Consider the following 25,866-nt stretch of genomic DNA (forward strand, 5'->3'; position numbering starts at 1 on the left):
AACATACTGCCTTCAAACCGTAAATACTGGCTCGATGCACGTCACAGTCTCACTCTGAATCCACATCGCATGCTTCCTCTACACTGTTAAAGGTCAGTTTTCAGTTGATAATGATCCTTTGTTCCACTGACGGATTCTGTGCTTTTGCAACATCATCGGTTAAACCTCCTCGTCTGTCTCCTCTTTTTCATAATGTCTTCTCTTCCATTTCTTTTTTTCATATTATTAACTCCCTGTCTTACATTCAATGATTCTGACCCACAAATGTTTGTATTATTCATTTTCATTAGAGGAGCTGATTACATTTAGTTCGACGTGCCAGAAACACTTGATTGATTGCGTATTAATCAAGATGGATAGCAATGGAAACAGAGAAATAAAGCAGGTCTGGTGTTACCCGTAATGTATAAAAAGTTGCAGCATCTTAGCTGTAAAAATATAATCAACAACTCTGGGAAAACATCAGCTGCCAAACGATCAGCTCTGATGATATTTTCACTTTTCAAATTCAAATGTTTTGACATTCAGAAAGTTCAGAAATTACGGTTTTTGCCAACCCAACTGACGCAAACTCATGAAAGCCACAATTTATCACCATCTCGCCACATTTCAAAAGCTGTCTTAACATTTTATGACGTGTGGATAGAAACATGTCTTCACTTATCATCTTTTCTACATGTTTTCTGCTCTCCCTCTGCTGATCGCTTTTTCTCTGCGTCTCTCCGCCGATTCATTCATCTCCGTTCTGTCTGCGAGTTGCACGCTGCTCGTACACACAGTGATCACATCAGGGAATTGGTGGCCGCGACCTAATGAAAACAACAGCCGCTGTTGTTTTAGTCATGTAACCCAAGCTGCCACGGCATTGTTCACATAACATCACTGTCTCTCTGATGTACGACGTAAACGGTCGAAAAACAAGAGTGCTCTGTCTTCTTTTCATGCACGCTGAGTGCCGAGCGCCTACACTCTTTTATTCTCTTTTAATTTCTTTGTATTGACACGGATGGCAATCAGAGACCATATTTTCTTTCCATTGCCTTTCATCTGTCTGACCTGCGTGAGCTTCTACCCCCTATTACAGTGAAAAATATAGTGGTTAATACATCTGTGAAATATTTCATTGGGGGCTTGATGATAATTGATTTCCTGCCTGATGTGATTTGAGCGCGTTATGAGAGCCCTGCTGTTATAATAACCTGCCGAGATCATCTTTTGATCTATCATTTAGAGATGAAGGGATGAATGCTAAGGAATTCATCTGACATGTTGTGAACGACCTGCGTTATCCGAGTTCACACCTACAGAAAAATTGGACTTCAAAGAGCACATAATGGTCTTTTTCTTTTCATCAAAACTGAAGAAAATGTTTTACAAACAAACATATTCTTTAAAAAAAAAAAAAAAAAAATCAAGAATCAAAAACATTGCAAGTTGTTACAATGTAGACAAAATAAAAGTTGCCATCCAATCACGTTGGACAGCTTCAGATAATGCTAAAAATTGTGTTTTTCATATCAGTCGCTTACCGTTTTTTGTTTGATGTTTATATACAGTTTAGTACGTAATAAACCACTGATAAATTGACCAAACTGCAGTCAATATTAGTTTATTAAAAATATGTTGTGTCTACATTTTTGTCATATATACTTATTCAGAAACAGTTGATCTATTACATAATTTGTTCAAGTTGAGTTTTTACACTATAAAGAGTCCCAGTTTGTACAAATCTTGGTCATTAATAAAATTATAATCAAACCAAACTACTGGAAGGGATTCGTATGGAGATTATTTATTATATGTTCACGTTTTAAAAAGATGGCTCTTTGACAGATTTTTTTTTTTAAACTGTATTTTTTGATAGGACAACTTTGCTATGTGGTAAATATTGTATGTGTAGTGGTGTATTTGATGGCAGTTTTGACATTCGACTGTTGAACACTGTTGAAAACACCAGTTAAAAGTCCAACTTTGTCATCCCGATTTCTTTAAGGTCAAATCTTAAAAGAAAGCTATACATAGTAATTTTACTATAATTTTTTTTTTTTTAAACATCACTAAACAGAGAACAACATCAATATAGCTGTAAAAAAAAACATGTCCCACAGTTCCTTACACGTTCAACTAATTGTTCGGCCATTATTTGATTTTGTCACTTTGTTTTTACATATTTGTGGTGTATCGAACGCCATCAAATTAAACGATATACAAAATCAAACTATGAGTAGAATCTAAATTCACGAAGCTCAGACAATGGAGGAGATAAATACAAATGATGACGAACAAATATTTCATCACCGCATGTCATAAAAACAACAAAAAGTATGTGTCAGGTGAATCAATCCACGTCCTTCCTCTTCCCTCCTGTCACTTTACACTTTATTAAAACAGAAGAGGCAGAAAGGATAAATCAGACCAACAGTCACTTTGCATGGAAGAAAACGTAATCGTGCTGCTGCTGTTAAATGTATTATTCTTGGAAAATTGATTTGTACTTGATGTTCCAGAAACAGATATAACAAAGAAACAAATGAGTATTGTTCATGCAGATGATAATGCGCAGCGATGTGACAAGACAGACCGCCCCTGGCATCGCCAACATTTCTGCAACACACTCATTTGATCGTTGGTAAAACTAGACGCACTGTGCTAAACAACTGATAACGCAAGTCTTATAGAGTTGTCCATGCAAAATTCGCTAAATCCGGTAGCACACTGACTTGGCAAAAAGTGCTCGCTTTACCATCTCCAAGCATTCACTGCACGGCAGCGTGAATGTGCGTTGGTGAAAATGTGCTTTCCTTTTTGAAATCTGTGACTTTCATCCATCCTCTAATCCTCACCATGACCATCTCCGCCTCCCTCCGCCTCCCTCCGTCAGCAGCTACAATTGGAGCACAGCTAGCGTTAATTAAGGCTGCTAATTGAGCACATCCAAATGTTGAATAAAACATGGTTCCAGGAAGAGGGGCTCTTTATTACATTTAGAGGAGGCCTCTGAAGAAAGTTTATGAGCCTTTAATTTATGTTAATGTGAAATCGCATTTGTTTAGGCTCACAGCTGCTGCGAGCGGTGTGTTTATACGCTTCTGGGTGTGTGTAGGTAAAACATCATTTTTCATGTTTGGGTTGAGCGGGTGTTTTCAAGAAGGATGGGCTCATCTTTGTTTGCTCAGTACCGCTTTTGCACTTTTTTTTTTTTTTTTTTTTTTCTTATTTGGTGGAGATTAATATTTAAACCCGTCAGCTACCGGGGTTGACAGCAGTTATCTTTAGGGGACTATGGCTAATATTTCAGGATTCCAGTGCAGCTGGCGGATATTGTTGCCAAAATGTCTCTACCAAAAACCAGCCGCTGTTTACATGGAGGTGAAAATGAAGTTTAAAACCACCGCAACAAAGCTCGTGAGTCATCACGGTTGTCAAGATTGCATTTCGGCCGAAGCGCCGGGCCTTTTTTTTTTTTTTTTCCTGCTCCCCCCGTGGACTGTTTACCGGCATACGACCAAAGCCCGCTCATCGGTCAATAATACTCGAACTACAAATGGAAACCAGAATGATTCCAGTGTGCCGATGCGCGTCGTGGAGCGGGTTGAGGAACTGACTCGGCAGCAGGAGCTATCCAGCTCGCTAGAGGTTGATCACCAGTGGAGGTTTACATCCCTGCAAACCCGGTGAGATCACGCACACCTAAATGAGAGCAGGCACTCAAAGGTTCAGGTGATTCCCCCCCACCCCCACCCCCCACCCCCGCCTTACCTCAATGCATTATAGATGCCTGTTAATAGAAACAAAAAGATGCGTGTCGGGTTGGGAATTAAGAGGTTAAGAGAGTTAATTAAACTGTCCTCCATCATTCAAATTAATTCCTCGAGATATCAATTAATTATGTCGTGTTTGTGTCATTACCGCTAAAAATGAAGTTGATTTTTATTTCATCTTTCCATGTGTTTTTATGCTTCTGTCTTTCTTACCCTCTCACCGCATCCTTTCCCCTCTCTCTAATACTGTCAACTATGTCTGCTAACAAGGCGCTCGGAGAAGCTTAGCTGTATCGCAGTCAGCCAGGCTATTTAATACTCAGAGCTGTGAAAATACTGCAGTTGTGCCAATGTGACGAGCATGCTAATACACCGCTGTAATGGATTTGACTATTTTTTTTTTTTTTTTTTTTTTTTTTACATCAGCCGGCAGTTACTCGGCTCCCATCGAAGCCTACCGTTAAAAGATGTGCTCGCCGCACACACTCGATCCGTTGCTTTTTCAGAATGCACGATAAAACAGTACGTCTATACACCCGCCCCTTCGGGTCCGTGACACTCTGACTGCGTATTATGACTCTCGGTTAATGTTCCTCTGACAGAAGCGAGCTGATCGCTGATGCGTTAGTCTTACCTTGCCTCCCCTCACTGACGCAAAAGAAACATCTTCGCTTGTGTGTCGTTAGCCAATGTCAGCAAGGCAAATCACAAGTGGATTCGTCCGGTAGTGGAACTGGCTTCTTTCTTCCAACAGGTTTTTTTTGTTTTTTTTTTTTTTTTTAAATCGTGTTATCCTTATTGTTCCGCACATTTTTTTTTTTTTTTTTTTTCAACAAATCTTAATAAATCAGTCCTAGAAATGTAAGATTCCAATAAGTAACACAAATTCACGCGACGTCCGCAAAAAACAGAGAGGCAAACCGAGAGGAAGACGGCAGTCGGAGAGTCTCCTGCGGGCCCCGGGGGGCCTGTTGCTCTTCTCACGTCAGCCTGCGCTGCCGCGTTGCATTACAGCGAGCTGCTGCCGAATCGTTGCCCACCGGGGATACGTTAGCCGGTGTTTTACTGCAGGGCGGAGAGGAGCGGAGGGTGGACGGACACGACGTGTGTGTGTTGCGTGCGCGTTGTTCTGGTCGGGAGCAAAAGGAGAGGAGTGAATACAGTGGCACGTTTTAATATACACATTTATCTGAAAGCCTGGGTGCTTTCCACACGGAGTAAATATCCTAAGTGAACAGAGTGAGATGCAAACTGTTTACGTGAAAATAACCCTCTCATCCCCACCCCAAGACATCTACACGCATGCAATACATAGCTTTTTTTTAAAAAAAAATTTAATCCGGGTTGCCGTACAGTGAAAGCAGCTTCGATTCTATTATTTGATAGCGGATCAAAGAAAACCAAGAAGAGTTCACTCGCGTTAAAAAAAAAAGTGTGTGCTTGCGGTCGTGTGTTTTGCCTCTTTTATCTTGCTTCACCCACATTTCCACTAGAAGAGGTGACTGCGCAGACGTAGAGTGCGAGCCTCTTGTCTCAGAGTTTTTTTCCCCATTACGCTCTCCTTCATTTATAATCCTTTGACTGCTCTCGCTGTGTGCGTAGGTGTAATGTAATGGAGCGGCGGCACAGAAACAGGCTCACCGGGCACCCAGAGGCGGTTGCACTCCAGACTCAAGCAGACTGTTTTCTTCCACTGATAGCTTCAAGAACATTACTCATTCCTCTTTCACCCACAACCCCCGTCCTTTTCTGTGCGCACGCACGCACACACACACACGCACACACACGCACACACGCACACGCACACACACACACGCACACACGCACGCACGCACGCACACACACACACACACACACACACACACACACACACACACACACACACACACACGCGCGTATCACATGGAAATGCCAGCTAAGCCTGCTCGTTTGAAAACTGACCAAGGAGGAAACACAACTTAGCTCCAGCCTTTTGGATATCAACAAAGTAATAGCGCGGAAAGAGCTTTTCACTTTGCTGCCTTCCTAAGCCAGTAAACTATAGACAGCCGACATCCCATTACACGTCCCAGGCAGAGGTGCTGTGCTATTGAAATATCGGAGCGCACATGTGGCGCACACTCTTAAGTTGTGGCTCATGTCTAAGGCTGTGTAACCACTGCGGTGGCACGTTCACACACAACAGTCATTGATGTATATTTTCATCTCTTTAATTTAAGAAAGTCAACCATTGAATGATGCCATTTTCACCGGTTGTTCTGAATTGCTGAACTAAAGTTCAGAACAAGTTCCTGCAAATGCTTCACAATAAAAGACTTGTTGGGAAATAAAGGGTTTCTGTCCGCTGAAACGCCACACGGTTTTAGTTTGATATGGAAGTGTCGAGTTCGTATTAGCATATAATACAGTAACTTTACCAGAGCAAACGGTAGCGGATCGAAACGAGGCTTCGAGTTGAGTTGAGTTGTCGATCAATGAATACATCTTAAATGTCAATATAACAAACTTTGACCATCCAGCTTGTTTTTATTGGCCCTTCTTACATGACATGTAGTGATAATCGGATCCTTAAGCATGTTAAAAAATATAAATCAATTTCAACCGGATCAAGAGAAATGTGAACATTTTATTCCCTCACAAAAAGTGAGGGAATAAAAAAAAAAAACTGATAACATGAAAAAGTGTCCGACAGCTTTGCAATAAATGTTGATAATTTTTTCAATTTGAGTTGAAACATTCTAGCTTGCACAGACATGTTTTTTTGTAAACAATCATCCCTCCAACAAAAATGTTCCCTTTTGTGTGAAAAGACCTTCAGTTTCATTGGAGTTGATAAATGACCATTTCGCAGAGAAATAATCTTTTTATTTTCTGACAGGCTGATAAGAGACACTATCCAATCTTGTGGAACCGAGTCTGGTCTGTCAGCAGGATAGTTTTAGGACACTTTGTATCATACAATAAAAAAAATAAAAAAATGCTGGAGATTTCAGACATGAAAACAACATTTCTGTTACGATGAAGCCATCTAAAATAGTAATTATGTCATTATCATGCAACATTCATGATAAAATGCGGGGTTATATATTTATTGTTGAGATGTAATCATCACACTTAATCACAGTGACCTATTTTTTTTATATATTCATAGATTTAGTACTCTACGATTATGGGAGGGAATAGAATTATCTTCCGGACGGGAATGTCGTGTCCATGCGTGTATGGGTGTTGTGTGTGTGTATGGGTGTTGTGTGTGTGTGTATGGGTGTTGTGTGTCTATGGGAGGGAGAAACTGATACGATTTAAGACTGTGAGGAGCAATGGAGTGATGGCCATGTCACATTTTAAATTGAATGGCTGAATTCTTACCACTGGCACCCACAATAAACATTATGTCAATATACACGCCTACAGGTAGAGCCTCACAAGGACATTCATCACACGCCACCTGCACACACACACACACACACACACACACACACACACACACACACACACACACACACACACACACACACACACACACACACACACACACACACACACACACACACACACATGCACATACAACCTACTGCTTGTGAGGCAGTAAATATTCAATTATAAGCTGCTGTCAGATGGAATAGTGATTGAGCTGTTGAAATATCCTGTTGTATTCAGTATAGTGTCCCTGTTGGTGTGCGTGTTCGGCGTATGTGTGTGTGCAATCCCCACAGTCCCCCACTCATCATGAAGGTGGTTAAGAGAAGTTTGTCCCTGGTGAATACCAGTCGTGTTACAAAGATAGTTTCAGTCTCTCTGTGAATTTGATGCAATTTTTTCTTTTCTTTTTTTTTTTCTTTATCCCAGCTGCCATTTCGCTTGGATTCCCCAAGCTCTTCTGCCACGCTACATCGAGGTCTTACTTTCAGTAGATTTTCACACTCAGTTTGACTTGTTTTTACTCGGAGCAAAGACAGTCGAACCAGCACCGGTAAACAGAGGGTCTCTATTTGGAGGATTGTGTTGCGGGTGTTGTGCCACTATTTTGTGTGATTGATTTAGTTTCATCACTTTATTGTTAATAGTTTTGCAGTGGCTACTTTACCAGTAGCATGCTGGAGATGAACGCACACAAGTACGAAATATGATGTAAAACTAGTCTGATTTAGATGAGATTTAGTCAAGTTTAATAGCACAAATATTTTTCAATTAATGATCCATCTGTGACCATTTTATTATCATGTTTATGTATGAATATGTAAAGTTTCAGTAAAAAAAAAAAAAAAAAAAAAAAAAAAAAAAAGGAAAAACCCAGACAATGAAACTCTGGGATTTTAGCACTATCTTCAATCACATTTCTTTCTTTTTTTTTTTTTTTTTTTTTTTTTGCATCTTCCAACCTAAAGAGATGGCACTTCCCCACCAATGCTCCAAGCATGTAGTGTCAGCTCTGTGCCTGTTAAACCCCATTTGGCCAGGCTGTTGGATTGTGAATTTATTTTTAAAGCTGCCTTCTGTTTGTCAGTCAGTGACAAATTTATTCAGACTTTCATCTCTCCTCACTTTATATTCCTTTAGGAGAAGAGGATCACTTTTATATAAGTTGAAGAGCTGAGGGCATATGGCCTGCCTTTCTGGTGGTCACAAGTGTCTATAGTTCTGTGTGTGTGTGTGTGTGTGTGTGTGTGTGTGTGTGTGTGTGTGTGTGTGTGTGTGTGTGTGTGTGTGTGTGTGTGTGTGTGTGTGTGTGTGTGTGTGTGTGTGTGTGTGTGTGTGTGTGTGTGTGTGTGTGTGCGCGCATGCTGCTATCCCTCTGTGATGATACTTCAAACGTCTAATGCAGCCAAAGCACTGATAAACACTTTGTGAGAACCCTGGAGAGGGACAGCATGTCAAGCTTACTATGTCCGTCTTCACACACACACACACACACACACACACACACACACACACACACACACACACACACACACACACACACACACACACACACACACACACACACACTACGGAAGATTGTGTTGCATCAGAAGTATGATCTAAACCTGCCTCTCCTCCCTCTTGTCCTCCTCCTCTTTCTTCTCCGGTCCTCTGTGTTTAGACTGAAAGTAAGTGGCAGGTTAACGTGGCCAACACAACCATCTTGTTACGGACGATGCTGAGACGCCAACGCCGCTGGCACACTCCTTCCTCTAACGATTCTCTGTTTTCATGATTTCAAGGGTAATGGTGCCTGATACATAGCAAATGCTACATTAGCTACCTGTCCTGAACACAGTCTCAGGAGATGATGATGTGTCTTGAGTGCTGCTGGGTTGCGGAGTGCAAGAAAATGATGTGAGACCTGTGGATTACATGAGTCAGGCCTTTTCATTTATGTATCTAGTCATTTCAATATTACTTTCTTGCAATTTAAAAATTGACACCCTGTAATTTGTTCCTAAAAAGAGTCGTTATCATGTAATTGCACTCTAGTTTTTCCTTTCATACTGAACTTCGACTGGATATTTAGTGAAAGTGCTGAAGTGGGTCAGACATAGTTAGAGAGCTGGACAGACATCTTTATCTCTGTAATAATGTGCACAAATAGGGTAAATATGTAACAATATGCAACACTGTCACTCCTCTGCAAAGGGTATTTAGCTTTTTGTGTCACGTGCCTTTGTTTTGGTGGGAGGTGGCACCGAGCTGAATTTAAACGGAGGCGCAGGAACTAAGTAAAGAAATAGTAGTTACTGGACGTAACTGCACTTCTACGATTGTATTTTGTTTCTTTCAGGGGGGGGGGGGGGTCCACCCTCCCAAGACAATGGTAGGGGAAACACTGGGTTGTGTGTATATATTGTTTGTGCCCAAGGTACTCGGAATACTTTACAGAAGTATTCGGAAGACAATTTAATGAATGTTGAATAATTGAATGGAAAATGTTTGTCCTTTTTTGGAATTTTTACCCCCCCTCATTAATCACCATGTATATTGATGGTGGTTTGTTTGCAATTACCCTCATGCATCTGACAGTACAAAGTATGCTTGACTCAACACGAATTTGTTTTTTATTGATGCTCTCGTGTGAAAGATAAGACATACATATTGATATTCCATAGAGTGGATGAACATGTCGCTTGTCTTCTATACGGCCCATTAAGCCTACTCACCACCGTAATGCCTTCAGGTGTTGCTGTCTGTTTCCAGCAGATTGTGGCGTGAGAGTGTTTCTCTTCCGTTCTGTTAAATGCGGCATTTCACAGCGTGCGTGGAAGTAAATATTTCATTTCTATTTCTGTTTTTTAAGAGCTGATCTGTGATCTTCAGCTTGCTTTGCTGCTCGCACACCTGGTGAACTGAGATTTGTGGACAAGTGTGTGTATGTGGGCGAGATTGTGTGCGTGTGCGTGTGTGTGTGTGTGTGTGTGTGTGTGTGTGTGTGCGCGCGCGCGTGTGTGTGCACTTACATGCTCCCACACCGCGGCTCAATGCCTGACATGTTAGACCAGAGTCTGATTGGATTCCTCGCTCCAGAAACATTAAACTCAGTGACTCAAAGAGAAAAACTGCGAGGAGAGATATATGTGTGTGTGTGTGTGTGTGTGTGTGCACGTGCACGTGTGCGCATCGCGTGACTGTCCATTTCATTTCTTTGGACCTTTCGATGTCCATCCATATGTGTGTTTTTCCTCCAGGTCTGTGTGCATGTATACCTGCTTGCTATGTACTAGTTCATGCTGGAAGAGAGTTCCATTGTCCTTCGGCTCAAGGTCAATGAGCTGTGCCCTATCTCACTGCCCCATCTATTAGCCGTCCAGTGGTGGGTCCGGGGATGGATGGATAGAAAGCTTTGACCCCAAGTTAAACACAATCACCTACTGGGGAAGGTTACCGTCAAGATGTAATCAGGCACAGATTACTGTATTACCTATTTAAAATTGTAATTGGTAGAATAATCCATTGGATGGATGTGTTTAATTAACAGTCGGGAGTCTACCTTCTGCGCGCAATCTGATTCTTCTCAACTATTACTTATTTTTTAAATGTTATTTCCACTAAATCCTCTAGAGTGAGGCAAGCAGGGCGCCTTTTAACAACAAGGCAATTCCAAAGTGTTTTAAATGTAACATAAGGCATCAAGATAAGCATACATAAGCAACATGAGAAGACAGAAACGCACTTAGAAATTAAAGAATTAAATACAAAAATGAAAGAAGAAAGAGAGAGTAAAACAACAGTGAAAGTTATCCATTTGATTCATTCAAAGGGTGACAAACAGGATTTTGTTTTTTAAACGCGAGTTGCAGCAGTCCTGCAGTTTTCTAAGAGTTTGTTACAGATATGTGGAGCATAAAAACAGAAAACTGCTTCTTCATGTTGGGTCAGAAAAAAGGCCCGTCCCAGATGACCTGCGGGGTCTGCATGGAAATGGGATCAGAAAAGTCTTTTGGCCCTAAACCGTTCAGTGCTTTATAAACTAACAGCAGTGTTTTGAAATCAATTCTTTGACTTTGAAGTCAGTGTGAAGATCTGACAGCTGCAGTGAGATGATCCACCTTCTTGGTCTTCGTCAGGACTCGAGCAGCAGAGTTCTGAATCAGCTGCAGCTCTCTGATCGACTTGTTTAGAGAGACCTTTAAACGCACCATTGCAGTAGACGAGTCGAGGGAACAGTGAAGATAAACGCATGAAAGAGTTTTTCCAAATCCTGCTGACACATACAGGAAGTCCTTTAACCTCGATAGGTTCTGACGGTGACAGTCGGCTGACTTTGGCTTTTAAAATTCAGGTCTGGACCAAACCATGATTTCTGGCTCAGTTTGTGGCTTTTGACTTACCGACTTTTGACCGTCGCCAAAACTTTTTATTGTTGGATATCTGGTTAGTACTTTTTTGATACACACATAATCTATATCCATAATAAAGAAACATCTTTCAATCATACGATAGTTATTGATTTAGTTAGAAGTTGTATTGATTTTATTTGACGACACGCTATTGATTGTAATCCCACCATATATGAAACATGTTTTCTTTCACGTTTGACCATCCTCTCTGCCTTTATCTGAGTCCCCTTTGATGAGAAAAGACATTAATACTCTCACATCTATCAATAGATCTACCTCCCCATGTGCTCTTCTGAGCACCCGTCTCCTCTCCAATCTCCACTTTCTTTTTAGGATTGGTTTAGGCCTGTGTTAACTGAGAGGCCGGCGACACAGACTGATCGACCAAAGTCTGCTTTGCGTGTCTCAGCTTTGACGCAGCCAGGTGACAGGAACAAGGGATTGAACCAGCACAGAGCCGGCGTGCCTCGTGATCTGCGTAGATTCACAGTGGAACATGGCAAATATCAGTGTTACACATTTCGCAAAAGTTCCAACATTTCAGGTTTTAAAAACGAGGGTATAAATGCCTTTTACTTACCAAATTGCTTCATGAAAAGTACTCTGCAGTAAACAAACAAAAACAACACCTTGGCAGATAGGTTGTTTAAAGCACTTCTGAGAACTTGCAACAGTTCTTTTGTATATTTAGTTTGTCTGAATGTTTTCTGTCTCTTCATACAATTCCAGACAGCCTCGAAGATGTTGAGATCGTGTCTCTGTGGGAACAACACACACACACACACACACACACACACACACACACACACACACACACACACACACACACACACACACACACACACACACACACACACACACACACACACACACACACACACACACACACACACACACCTTGTTCTTTTTGTCGCTGAAAATACTTCATGATTGATGGTGTTTGGGTTTGTTATCATACTGTAGAAATAATTCAGGGAAGATCAGAGACTTCTTCTGCTGGTGTTGTATGAAGGATAAGAATCTGAGTATCTTGTGACTAAAACATTTGCACAGTCCTGTATGTGCTGATGTTTCAGTGCTGAAAAGATACTAAATGGGCACTTAACATCAGTAAATCGCTTTATTTATACGGGAAAGACGTTTATTTGCTATTCACAAAGTGTGAAGTCACTAATAAGACAAACGTCATAACATAAAGGTTTGTGTTTGAGAATATTTGAAGAGATGAATTAAGTCATTTTAAAGTAATAAAAGATCCTGAATCTGGTTCGGTAAAACTAAAATAAAACTGTCATAGTCATTGAATAGTGTACACAACATTTTTGATGTCCCGGAGGGGCCAATTGGATAAATCAGAAACTCATACTAGAAAAACGATCATAGATACAGTGTTACGCAACTATAGTGGAACCACAATATGACTTTATTCTTTTATTTTATAAATATGATGAACCAAAACAGTATGACCTTTGATGGCGGCTCTTTGCAGGTGCCCTGTGCTATCTGGCACCAACATGTTAACAGCAGATCCTCTTAATTCCTGTAAACTGCAACATGAAGCCGCCACCAATCGGATTTTGTCCCTGCACATTTCCAACACCCTGCTGCTGATTCATTTCAGTCAGATTGTTGACTTTTCAAGCACCGTCTGACATAGCTCAGATTTGACATGCGCAGTTCCTACGAGACAGTCAACATCATTTGCCGCTACTGTAAGTGGTCATTCTGTTTGGTCTCATGGATGTTCATCGCAGCTGTATATTTCCACATTAATCACGTTTCAGTGATCAGGTCGCAGCGTGACAAAAATCAAAGAAGACAGCTGAAAAAAAGGAAAGATGGTATAGTCGTAGAGGATGGAGGAATGTATTTAATTCAACCTGCAAATTTGAAATTCAACCCGAAATTGTTCTTGTCCATGAGACAGAAATTCGATGTATTCAAAGCCTCCTGCCTGTTTCTGTTGTGGAAATGCAGCTACTGAGAACAAACTATCTCTCTTGTTGTTTGTGTCCCAGTGGGAGTCACACTAACAAGCGTCTTATCCCTGCTTGGCTGTTTATAGTCAGCACACCTGACTGACCGGGCTCTCTACTAGAATGAAAAACTTTTTAAAGCATTAAAAAAAAAAAAAGGTGTTCACATTCACACTGACATTATCACCCCTCTGGGATGAAACAAAAATATACTTATACTTTTCACAAACAAAAATGCCTCACGCTGTTTGAACAGAAAGTTTTGAAAAACAATCGCTCGCTAACTTTGCCCAAGTGCTTGTTTGCACAAACACCTTACGCGACCCCCGAACCACCTACCGGGATGCGGCTGATCTTGTTTATGTACTCGTGTTAATTAAATTACTTAGATCTGAGTGGGGATGATTAGCATGCTAGCAGTAATAGCTAGCAGGGAATCCAATAGCCTATTATCATAATCAGTCCCTTTGGTGCACTGTGTGGGAAGAAAAAGAGAGAGAGAGAGAGAGAGGCTATGAAGCATTTATACCGGCCGCCCAGAGGGGCGTGTTGCATCAAAGAAACCGGTGTTTGTTTGTTTGTTTTTTGGTCTTTTTTTTTTTTTTTTATCAGCAGAATACATGATTCAAATTGATTTGTCCAACCTGGCTGGAGTTAGATAATGTCACTGCTTTGATGTGGCAGAGGGGAAACACAACAACAACAACAACAACACACACACACACACACACACACACACACACACACACACACACACACACACACACACACACACACACACACACACACACACACACACACAACACGTAGATAGCTGAAATATGATCACCCCTTTTTTTTTTTTGTGAAAACGTCTGTCAAAAGCCTCGATTTTACTCTGGAAAAAATGTAAACAGATGTGGACATGAATATTCAGTTATTATAGGTATTTCTGCCAAAACATTCACACACAGACACACACAAAGACTCGTGGAGGGGGGGGTTCTGCGCTGCAGCATGCACCTGCAGCTGTGCCCCCGACTGTGCTCATTATACACCCGCTTTCACGTGCTGGACTTTCACATATGCTATCGACCGTGTGCTAAATACGGTCGGCATCATGTTTATCCATTATGTTTTAAGTGTGTTTTATTGAGCCAATGTTTATTTTTCTGAATAATTCATCGTTCATGTTTTCCCCGTGAGGCGAGTTAATCTGGTTTTATCTGGTTTTTCATGTCTTGTGACTTTAATAGTTACTGCTTGTCTCCCTTTTTGTTCCTCCACCTGCCACACTTCGTTCTGGGAGGCTACCGAGGAGCGTGGGCTTTAAAGTGCGCCACGCTCAGTCACCAGTTCAACTTTTGATCACTCTTTCTTTTAACTCTTGCCAGACACCAAAAACAAAACAAAAAAAAGCTCCCTAGCTGAGGAGGAAGTTCTGCTCATTAACTTTGAATTTCAACACCAGTGCTGTCTTTCTTTCCAGCTCCAGAGAAGGAAGCTGAAGATATATTGCTGCATTATATTCCTCCCCCGTGAAGGAGTCTGAATAAATGCAGTGATAAGTTAGCTGTCTGTCCTCGAACTCACACTTCCTCTGATCTACTCCCACATACTTAATGTATGCTCCATGTAGCGGCTGACTGGAGTTTCTGAAAGAAAGTAGATTATAGATTATACTGTCTATAAAAACAAACAACAAAGATGACACAATAAAGGAAACAAAGCTAACCTCTCCTGTTTGCATCCGTGTGTGCCCTTCCTCCTGCAGATGCCAAGGCCTGCACCTCCAAAGACTTCCAGTGCCGTAACGGGAAGTGCGTTGCGCCAATCTTCGTGTGCGACGGCGACGACGACTGCGGGGACGCCAGCGACGAGGAGAAGTGCTCGGCCCCCACCTGTGGCCAGCACGAGTTCCGCTGCAACGACTCCGAGTGCATCCCAGCCCTGTGGAGCTGCGACGGCGACCCCGACTGCAAGGACAAGTCGGACGAGTCCATGGAGCGCTGCAGCCGGAGGACGGAGCCCCAGAAGCCCCGCTGCCCGGTTGGCGAGTTCCAGTGCGGCAGCGGAGAGTGTGTTCATATGAACTGGAAGTGTGACAGCGACGCGGACTGCAAGGACAAGTCGGACGAAGCGAACTGTCGTAAGTCGGCTGGGGATGAATTGTTCATGTGCTCGGACTGATGAGTGGGTGGATAGATGAACGTGGAACTGAATGAACTTACTAAAGGATCGTGCCGCTGTCGTTTTAATTACCATCAAACAAACCCAACTTAAAACATATTTATGCTCCTGCCGCAGCGTGATACAGCATTTCCCCAATGACAGACCCTCAGTGTTCAAAGCGATTAGAAAAACCCATTAGTCATACCATTTACATACTGTATTCCTTAATTAAAACAAACTTAGCCAGTGTAGTTCATCCTGAAACAATATGCACAACATGACTGTATGTTCAGGAACACAGGGGGCTTGGACGCTAATGCACATACTAAAAGATGCGGACCAATAAGTTACATTTGTATTTTGTGTCATTTTTCAGTGATGGAATATGTCCTATATTTGTCATATTATTTATGTAATTTATGTGTTATGTACGGTTGGCGTTGTAATTATAAAAAGTTAATACCAGCCGTAGCCTTTAATCAACGTGATTAATAGATACAAAACAATTACGTCTGCTGCGTTGTGAAGTAATGTCTACGCGTGTGTGAGCTGTACTTTAAAGGCTTACGTGCTGTTTATGGAGAACAAAGGCGATGTGACAAACGTACTACCAAAAGACCAGAAAGGAAGATCAATACTAACTTTGTTGTGATGATGTATGAGTGCGTTGCCATGCAACCGCGTGATCTGTACGAGCGGAAGGAGAAACCTCTGAGAGAGCGCGTGTGACCGTATGTGTTTTGCGAGCGTGTTTTGCGAGCGTGTGTGCGAGCGTGTCCATACAAGTGTAGGAGGTGAAGGTCCTTCATCAAGCGAGACCCCCATCTGGTGTCCTCTTCACACTCCCACACACCACTCAGTGAGATGACAGCAGCCTCGCACATAAGACATGATACGAACACAGTGCGCGCGCACACACACACACACACACACATTCACGAAACTAGCCCTCTAACAGCCACATACATGCAATCTTAAACTTTGAGGTTTAATCACAAAAGACGAGCAGCTGCTTGGATGTACAGACCACTGCTCATCTCTCCACGGTGATGGCCGTTGCACTCCAGACACAATTTCACAAGGCCAGTGGGTCATTGCTATTCATTGTGTTTGAGATCAAAATAACAATGTAGGTATGCACTGCATAATGGCATAGGCTTGGATGTGAATATATTGTGACAACAAGGTTAAAAAACAATATTCAAATGAGCATCACACTTAGTATAGAGGCAAGAATTCTCCACTCAAACCCTTCCTGGTGATTAAATATTTATCACTACTTCCTTATTTGTTATGGCACAAGGAATTAACTCGCATATGTGATAATCTACTATATTACTATAGTAGACTTTTCTGGTCGCTTACTCTTTATCCTTACTTCTGCTTATTGTTGGATATATAAGATTTATATATGCCTAATAAGTGATTTCCTGAACTAATTGACTCTCCTATTATTTGTGTCTTTACAAGTACCATGAAGCTTTTTACTTTAGTTTCACCTATACTAAGCTAATTGAAGGAGCAGTGTGTCGGATTTAGATTTAGTGGCATCTAACGGTAATTACCTTCGCCTCACCTTCCTCTTCCAAGCATGTAGCAGAATCTGCGGCGGCTGCGAAACTCCTGAAAAATGCAAAAGGCCATCTCGATAACCAATGTATGGTTTGTTCCCTCTGGGCGGCTGTAACGGTTAGTTATTGTAAACTATTAAACAAAGGATTATGAAGATTACCGTATATCTATCATTTCTGCCAGCTGACCCCTCTTAATCCCCCGTGCTGGACCTTTAAGTGGTCAATCATGTGAGCCTCACTACCAAATTACATCTTTTATTATGAGCTGCAACCAGTTTGCTTGCTAGCTTGCTGAAGATATGATTATAAATTCCTTTTTCCGGGTCTACAATTAATGGAGTTATTAAAGCATTAATGATTCTAAAATAAATAATAAAAAAAAATGAATAGATAAAATAAAAAGAATAATTAAAAACTAACTCTGTAACATATTTGAACAGCGTTGATTTTAATTGAAGTCTTTTCCTGGTTCCAGTCTCAATAACCTTGTTAACTCGGATCACTCAGATATGATGATACATGAGCTGTGTGTGTGTGTGTGTGCGCGCGTGTGTGTGTGTGTGTGTGTGTGTGTGTGCGTGCGTGTGTGTGTGCGTGTGTGTGTGTGTGTGTGTGTGTGTGTGTGTGCGTGTGTGTGTGTGCGTGCGTGTGGGCGGTTGGAGGCCTGTGTAAAAACAAGATGTAATAGATTTAGATGTCTGTGTCATGTAAATGAGAATGCAGAGTGCAGCAGAGGGAGGTGCAACATTTCAATGTAAATGAGAAATGTGAGAATCATTTCATTCATCCAGTTTGCTCTCTCCTCCTCTCCGATCCCTTCAGGCTTTGCTCATTCCCACGGACCCGTCCCTGAGTTATTATCTCCCATCTTATTTCAAACATCTGTCTCAATAATCTTGTGTTCTGTCACAGACACGCTGAGACAAGTGACTGTGAGAGGGATGACAGGAGGTTAATGTAAATGAGAAATGGTCAAATCGTATCTCAAGTTGTTTTGGTTTTTTTTCCCTTTCTCTCCTGCCAACGTTTCTGCAGATGGCAATCTGTTATTATTACTATTCATCCTGGGGATTTATCATAATTAGCTGAGCTCAGATCCCAATCATTGGGCTGAAAGAATCGGCACATTTTGCGAAGGCACAGGACTATGTCTCGCACACTTTGCTGATTTTAGCCTTAACAAGTGTGTCTTTTTTTTTTTTTTTTTTTTTTTTTGGAGCATTAGAAATCAGAATCAACCTCCCTTTCTGAGCATGTAAATGTGAACACATCTTACAGCGAGCTCTTTAAATTGAAATCTCTCCGTTTCACCCACCCACCGCGTACACTCACCCACACTTGTGCTCACTTGGTGTGAAACGGTGTGAGTGGCTGGGTTTTATGCCATATTTCCTGATACAGGGATTGTGTGCCGTGTGTTTTTTTTGCCAGCTCCACTGGCATTGATCATGTCTGCCTCCTTTCCCTTGGCAGAGCCAGTCCAAAACACTGCACATGAATAATTAAAGAGCCAGTTTAAAAGACGAATGAGTTAAATAAAGCTGCCCTCTGCTGTGAGAGCGACCGCAAACAAATGTGTATATACACACTTGCACATACACACAATAGGCCACCGGATGGGGTTTCTCTTCAGACACGGTATGAATACCTGCTTGGTTTTCTTTTCAATAAGGGATTATGTGCGGAGTTGTGTGTGATTGATTTCTGTGGGATTGAAATGCACAACTGATGAGGGAAGCAAAAATAAATGTTGCACACAAAGTTACACGATCTCCATAGATACAGTGGAGGAAGAGAATTGTGCCCGTTATTGAAGATACTCTTTACTTGCGTTATAAGCCTCTAGCTGTGTATCTTTTAGATCACATTTTTGATAAAATATTAATAATGTAGCAACTCAGCTAGTTGTAATGTGTGTGTTTTTGTGCGGTTTGTGTCCCCACAGCCCTGCTTACATGTCGACCCGATGAGTTCCAGTGTGGTGATGGCTCCTGCATTCACGGCACCAAACAGTGTAATAAAGTTCATGACTGTCCAGACTACAGTGACGAAGCTGGCTGTGTCAACAGTAAGTGTCAAACTAGTACAAACAGAAAGGCGAACAGCTTCCTGAATATCAGCAGACCACTTCATCGTTATTTTTCTTTTACCGTAGGTATTAAAACTCTCCATCAAATTCCACAATCGGTTTAACCATTTACAAATTTATTTTCTCTCTGCAAGTCATCAGCGTCACGCTTTTTTTCCCACTCCTTTGTTGTACTTGATTTACCTAAACATTTGTCCAAGTACAACGGTAATACTTTTAACGAGACTCTCAGGGCATGTACTAGAGAGCAGCACAGATGGCTGCGCTAGTTGATTCTCCCCCCTGAGAAACTTAATTCCGAAAATTTCACACCACGGAAGAAAGAAAAGCAAAGAGGAGTGGAAGCACAAGAAGCTACAGTGTCAAAGTATTGGAAGAGTTTCAGTGTGCTTGTGCCTTTAATCTCTGACTCCACCTCATTCTCCCGAGTGTTGGAATAGCGAGGCATGCAACCCATTTGCTAAGAAGCGACAGTGATATTTTTATATCCAGTCACCACGTGGCGCATATGGTGTACACAGAACACAAGCATCACACAAATCTTCTACATATCACTCAAGCAGCCTCATGCATTTCCAGGCTAGATATCACGTCTGCTGCATTATGCCACTTTTTTTTTTTTGTTGTTGTTGTTGTTTTTACCAGATTCAATTTGTTATTGGTTTCGAGGGAGCTCCTGCTGCCCCTGGCTAATCTGTAGTTCAAACCATGCCATGCATACATTTCTTCTGGATCCTCTTATCTGTTTTGGGATTTATCTGTCTTGACATGATATGTATGATATTCTATTTATTTTTCCTTGTCCAACATGCGTAGTATCTCCTTGAGTTTACATTTTGCAGGTTGCAAATTAATCAATTAGCTTGACGAGTTAAAACCTTAACAAACTATTTCCAACTTTGTATTTATCAAGAACCACAGCAGTGTGAGAACAGCCGTCAGTTTTCCTGGATTATTATCTGCACAAACGTCAATCAACTCCTACAGTATTGTTTACAAAGTTGTTATATTTACTGTATCTATACCAAAAAGACTGCACTAAGAAACTACAACATGTTCGCAATTTGTATCTCATTAGAAGTGAATAATTATTTTGCAGAATAGGAATTTTATTCAGCTGTGTAACTTCTTTGGGACACCTACTAAAGTCACCTAATTTGTATGTTTCTATCTTAAAAGTGTAGTAGTGCTGTAAGTAAAACCCTTCTTTTTTCTTTCTTTTTTTTTTTTTTTTTACTTTGTGTTGCATCTTCACCACAGTTACCAAATGCGACGGGCTGAGAAAGTTCCGCTGTAAGAACGGGGAGTGTATCGACAGCAGCAAGGTGTGCGACAATGTGAAAGACTGCAAGGACTGGTCCGATGAACCTATGAAGGAGTGTGGTAAGATGATCTCTCTTTTATTCCTCACACACACACACACACACACACACACACACACACACACACACACACACACACACACACACACACACACACACACACACACACACACACACACAAAATACAAATAAAAAATGCACACACCCAGAGACTCATTAGTTCGTTCACCAACGCAGACATACTTGGCTGCACATACCGTACAGGCGAATGTAACAGCACTGATGCACACACTCATTCCCAGGTTTCATAAACTTTTTCAGATGTGGGTGGTCGCTGTTCTTGGTAAAAGGAGATTCATTTGATCAAGGCAGGGTAAATCAGGACATTTCTCAACTGCTTTGTTATGATCAAAGAGCCGAGCTACTCTGCACTCTAGTGCAATCTTAGCCAGGGAAACGTGACTGGACTGCGTTGCCCGGAAGGAGCCGTGCAGATTAGCCACACACCATAGATAATTACCACTTAGTGAGCTTCAGTCACACATCTCACATCATAGGCAATGCAAACCGTCTGAAAACAGACTGAGGCGGTGGAGGAGACCCCACCTGTTAATAAAATCTATCAAATTAATGAAGCTCGTGTAATTACAGCTGAAGCAATTTGCGTTGTATCAATGAGATTTTTACTCAAGTTTATGTACAAGTTGAGTCCCTGAGGTTACACTTCACCCACAGCGCCTTTCTGAAGTGGAGTGGACTCACCAGTCACATGGGTACAAAATTATACGTGAGCGGGCTGCCCTTTGAGCGAGTGCTGATCTCCAAGCAGACGGATATACGCTGTAATGAGATTGCCCTGTAACCACGTCATTAGTGTTAAATATTATGTTCTGTGTGTTTGAAGGCCGACCTTCTCCTCCTTTTTGTTGTAGCCATAACCGACAACTGCCATAATCCACACCAGGGAAAACGTGGTCAGACCAAAGCAATGAACAATGTTTTTTTTAATCAGTGACAAAGCAACAGGAGAAGAAAACTTAAAACTAAATGCCTGAGGAGTGAAACTTATGGTCAAGATACACAATGTTGTCAAAAGTATGTGGACGCTTGAACATTGTGCATCCATATGTTAATATTAAACATTTCATTCCAGTTAAGATGTTGTTGTAAAAGCCTCCACTTATTTGAGTTTCCACTAAATGTTTGGAAGCAGGTTCCCAGCTCAGCCTGCAGTCGAGATTTGCAGCTCATCCCAAAGGTGTTAGAATCAGTTGTTCGTTCAATTTTAAGCAAAAATACTCTAAATTCACTCGGAACTATGCGATTATTAATCAATTATTCCCCCCTCCTCCTGTCCAACACCCAACCGCTCGCACACAAACAAATAGAGAGGAGAGACTCACTTGTGTCGTAAACTCAACAAATGCCACCCAACTTCAAAACTGTCGCTTTAATTGTAGTTAAATGTCAGTTTGATTTGTCAAAGTCTTTACTTCCCTCTTCCTCCCTCAATTTCTATTCTTGCAATCTCTCTCTCTCTCTCTCTCTCTCTCTCTCTCTCTCTCTCTCTCTCTCTCTCTGCCAGCATCTCTGTCTCACAGCAGTACCTGTAGCCTTGAAGCTTGAATTTTTAATGTAAACCGGTAATGAAGTACCAGCTTTAGCTTTCTGCAGTGATCTCTCTCCACTCCCCGGAGGGCAGTTTAAAAACAGAGGGATAAATGGAGACGCAGGAATGGATACAAAAAAGGAAAGGAAGGATGACTGAGAGGGAGTCCAATCTGGTCTGCTGCTAAAAAAAAAAAAAAAAAAAAAAAAAGTGAGGAGGATGAGATGAGAGGATGAAGGAAAGCAAGTGCTTGAGCAACAATAGGCATTATAGTGGAGAGGCACCTGGTCCAGGCCAAGCTCCCTGTTGGAGAATGGATCGGTTCCAGGAGCGTTTGGCTAAGACTGTGCCTGTAGGCCATGAACACACACAATCATAAATGTACTACGAACACACACACAGAAATACAAATCCCTGTCTCTCTTTAAGCTCGCTGTCTTTTCTTTTTTAATTGAAATGATGACGTAAACAGACACACTTGACAGGACAAAATTCTCTTCCCTGGCAGGATGATAAAAACGATCCGCGCACACAAACTTGCACCATGTGGAGTGTTTTTTTTGTTTTCTTCTCTGTCCAGTTCTTTCTTTGTGCTGTATGCAAACCAAAGTATTGCGTCCAAAAACCCTGCTGGAGTTATTTCATCAATATTCAACTCCTCTTTACTTCCCTCTGTTCCTCCTCTCTCATCCCTGTCCTCTTCTCCATCCTTCCTCCTTCCCTCCCTCCCTCCTCTCTCTCTCTCTCTCTCTCTCTGCAGGCCTGAACGAGTGTACGGAAAACAATGGCGGCTGCTCGCACATCTGCAGGGACCGGAGAATCGGTTATGACTGTGACTGTCCCTCTGGGTACAAACTCCTGGACAAAAAGACTTGTGGAGGTAAAGACAAAAAAAAAAAAAAAAGGGTGACGCAACAAAACTACTGCCTTAATGTAGAAAACCGTGACTAATGTGCAATTATATCTTGTCTGGGCTTGACCAGCCAGACTTGATCTGTCACTGAGAGACCTTGAATTTCACAGGATTACTAACTTTGGCCAGAAAAGGAACATTTTGCCAGGATTTGTCTTCAACTGAACTTTTATGATTGCTGGCAGTTTCTGCATTCATTGTTAACACAGTGTCTGCCAAAAACTGCAGTTCCTCTAATGGCCACTTGAGGCTGGCTTTAAAACGGGGTTAATCCTCATAGACCTTCATGTTAAAATGCACAACTAAGCAGGCATAGAAACACCTGCTGGTAAATTCTCCAAAAAAAACACGTTTTAATTTTTCAACAGAAATTTCAGATTTGACATTTTTACTCATAGACATGCTAAATTGATATAATGTTTGTCTTTCGTTTGTCTTCAGATGATTACATACGCCAACCAAGCACGGTCAATATTTCTATATGGTGAACTTAACATTCTGTGGAGGAAGATTTTTGACATACTGGAAACAGAAAATATACTTGTGTTATTTCTCGCTCTTCAAACAAAAAGGACTTCGTGTGAGTCTCTATTCTCTGTGGCTCTGTTGTTTTGATCTTTTCAACTTTGTGTCATGTTTCTACAGACATCGATGAATGTGAGAACCCAGATGCCTGCAGTCAGATCTGCATCAACTACAAAGGCGATTATAAGTGTGAGTGCTACGAAGGCTACGAGATGGACCCTGCCTCCAAGACCTGCAAAGCCGTGGGTAAGCCATTTATCACACACACACACACACACACACACACACACACACACACACACACACACACACACACACACACACACACACACACACACACACACACACACACACACACACACACACACACACACACACACACACACACATACATTCATGCAGGTAAAGACGCACACTGTCATAGATGGATGTTCTCGCCAAAATGCAGTCACGGCCACATGTGTGCCTTAAAAGGAATCATACATCGAGAGCCACTCTTGCACGCACTGAAATTACTCTTCTATTCCGGCACCCGTAACTACTAAGTCACATCCCACTCTATTTTCCCACAGTGGGACTCTGTGAAAGGAGACGCTCGCTTTGTATGCAGGTCCTGCGCAGCAATCTGTGCAAAGATAAATATTTGCCATCTTTTTCTGCAGTCCTCACTAATGAAAAGTTTGCTGCCAGCCGCCTCCGCTCTCCCTGGAGTATCAAGACAAGGATGTTGTGTGGGGAGGGTGCCCGCTCGCTCACTATAGGACACGGACGGGGTCTGTACCCCTTATTGGCCAGGACAAACACTCTGAGCAGTGGTATGAATGAAAATAAAATATTGTCCTCTTAGCTGCCCAAGGCGATATTGTTATTGAAAAAATGTTCCTTCTTTAATCCCGTAGTGAAGATGCAACTGTACTGTAGCTTGTTAGTAAGACTGTCTTTTGAAAAGCTCCAGGAGAATGTAGGGACTTTTTAATCAGTCGCCCCATTTCTCAGTCCTTTACAGCTGGCTTTACCGACAACGATACTGTTGTTAACACCTGTTTAAGCACCTGCAGATAACGGTGATGTATATTTTACATCTAACAGTGCAGAGCTGTCTAAAATGCACAATAGTGCACCTTTTCCACTTAAAAGAATAGATGGTTACCTGCCAACGAAGACCAACACGGTATTAGAACCTTGAATCAGTGCAATATCATTGGTTTATTTACATGTTCTGGCAGCGTTAAATTGTGGACATACATTCAGTATGGAACATTTAACTGATTGACTTACACAGCAAATGAACTTTTCAGCCGCAAAAGAGAGAGAAAAGAGTGTTATTGGTAATTATGGTCTCAGATTAAGTCATTATAGGGTGAACTGGTGTGGTAATGAGAGAGCTTAAAGCAGAAAACAGACCCTCACTCCTCAGCTAAGTGGCATAAAAAACACAGCTGATTGCTTTCTGTCGCTCTGTGAATCTTTATTACTCTTAGGGCAGAACAAACTGGCCTTGTCAGAGGCCGGGTCATTTATTAGAGGGGAGGATAAAGGCAGGAATAAAAGCGACAGATGGATGGACAGATTCATGGTATGAATATGTCTCTGCTCATTTACACAGTGCAGAGAGTCATCCGAACTGTTCATTGCGGCACATGTTATAGCGCGTCAAAGGAGACAGAAAGGGGAAGAGAGTGAAATGTGACAGGATTATGATTAATGTTCAAAGTGAGTTTACTCAGAAGAACAAATGGAGATAGGACCATAAATAGATAGATGTGCCTGCTTCGTGAAGCTGAGGTAATGTGGATTTAATGAAGCTGCATTTGCCTGTGAATTCATTCCTAGAGACACACACATGCGCACCCGATCTCACACACATGCTCGCCCACAGAAATCAGCCCACATATACACTTTCGATTCTGCTCACACGGACGCACGTGTAGTTATTTTGAGGAGCGCACAGATGCGATTCCCCGGTGACTGACTGGTCAGGAGGAATGTTGCATTTCTGTGATGAGATGTGACACGTGCCAAGTGCCAATAACGTCGGCGCATATTGAAGTTCAGGCTGCCAAATGCCTGGCTGTCATCCTTAAAATCATCCTCGAGTTAGACATAATGCCACATGCCGTTGTGAATCGAGC

General features: G+C 41.8%; 2 protein-coding genes across 10 annotated transcripts in view; one reads left to right on the forward strand and one right to left on the reverse strand.

Annotated features, from left to right (window-relative positions):
* The window catches only part of lrp8 (low density lipoprotein receptor-related protein 8, apolipoprotein e receptor), a 173,653-nt gene that overhangs the window by 104,366 nt on the left and 43,421 nt on the right, over window positions 1-25,866 (forward strand). For all 8 annotated transcript variants that reach the window (XR_011311161.1, XM_069704811.1, XM_069704815.1 and 5 more), the window contains exons 5-9: window positions 15,305-15,679; window positions 19,222-19,344; window positions 20,626-20,748; window positions 23,057-23,176; window positions 23,855-23,980. Coding sequence is in view for 7 of the 8 variants with exons in the window: in XM_069704811.1 (XP_069560912.1) it covers window positions 15,305-15,679; window positions 19,222-19,344; window positions 20,626-20,748; window positions 23,057-23,176; window positions 23,855-23,980 (867 nt within the window). In the remaining variant the exon portion in view is untranslated. The remainder of the gene's footprint in view (window positions 1-15,304; window positions 15,680-19,221; window positions 19,345-20,625; window positions 20,749-23,056; window positions 23,177-23,854; window positions 23,981-25,866) is intronic.
* The window catches only part of dock7 (dedicator of cytokinesis 7), a 304,975-nt gene that overhangs the window by 98,164 nt on the left and 180,945 nt on the right, over window positions 1-25,866 (reverse strand). The window lies entirely within an intron of this gene.

This window comes from Brachyistius frenatus, unplaced genomic scaffold (genome assembly GCF_029030835.1).
Source record: "Brachyistius frenatus isolate BFR_SWC_R1_liver_20210118 unplaced genomic scaffold, ASM2903083v1 Contig_52, whole genome shotgun sequence".
Classification (NCBI taxonomy): Eukaryota; Metazoa; Chordata; class Actinopteri; family Embiotocidae; genus Brachyistius; species Brachyistius frenatus.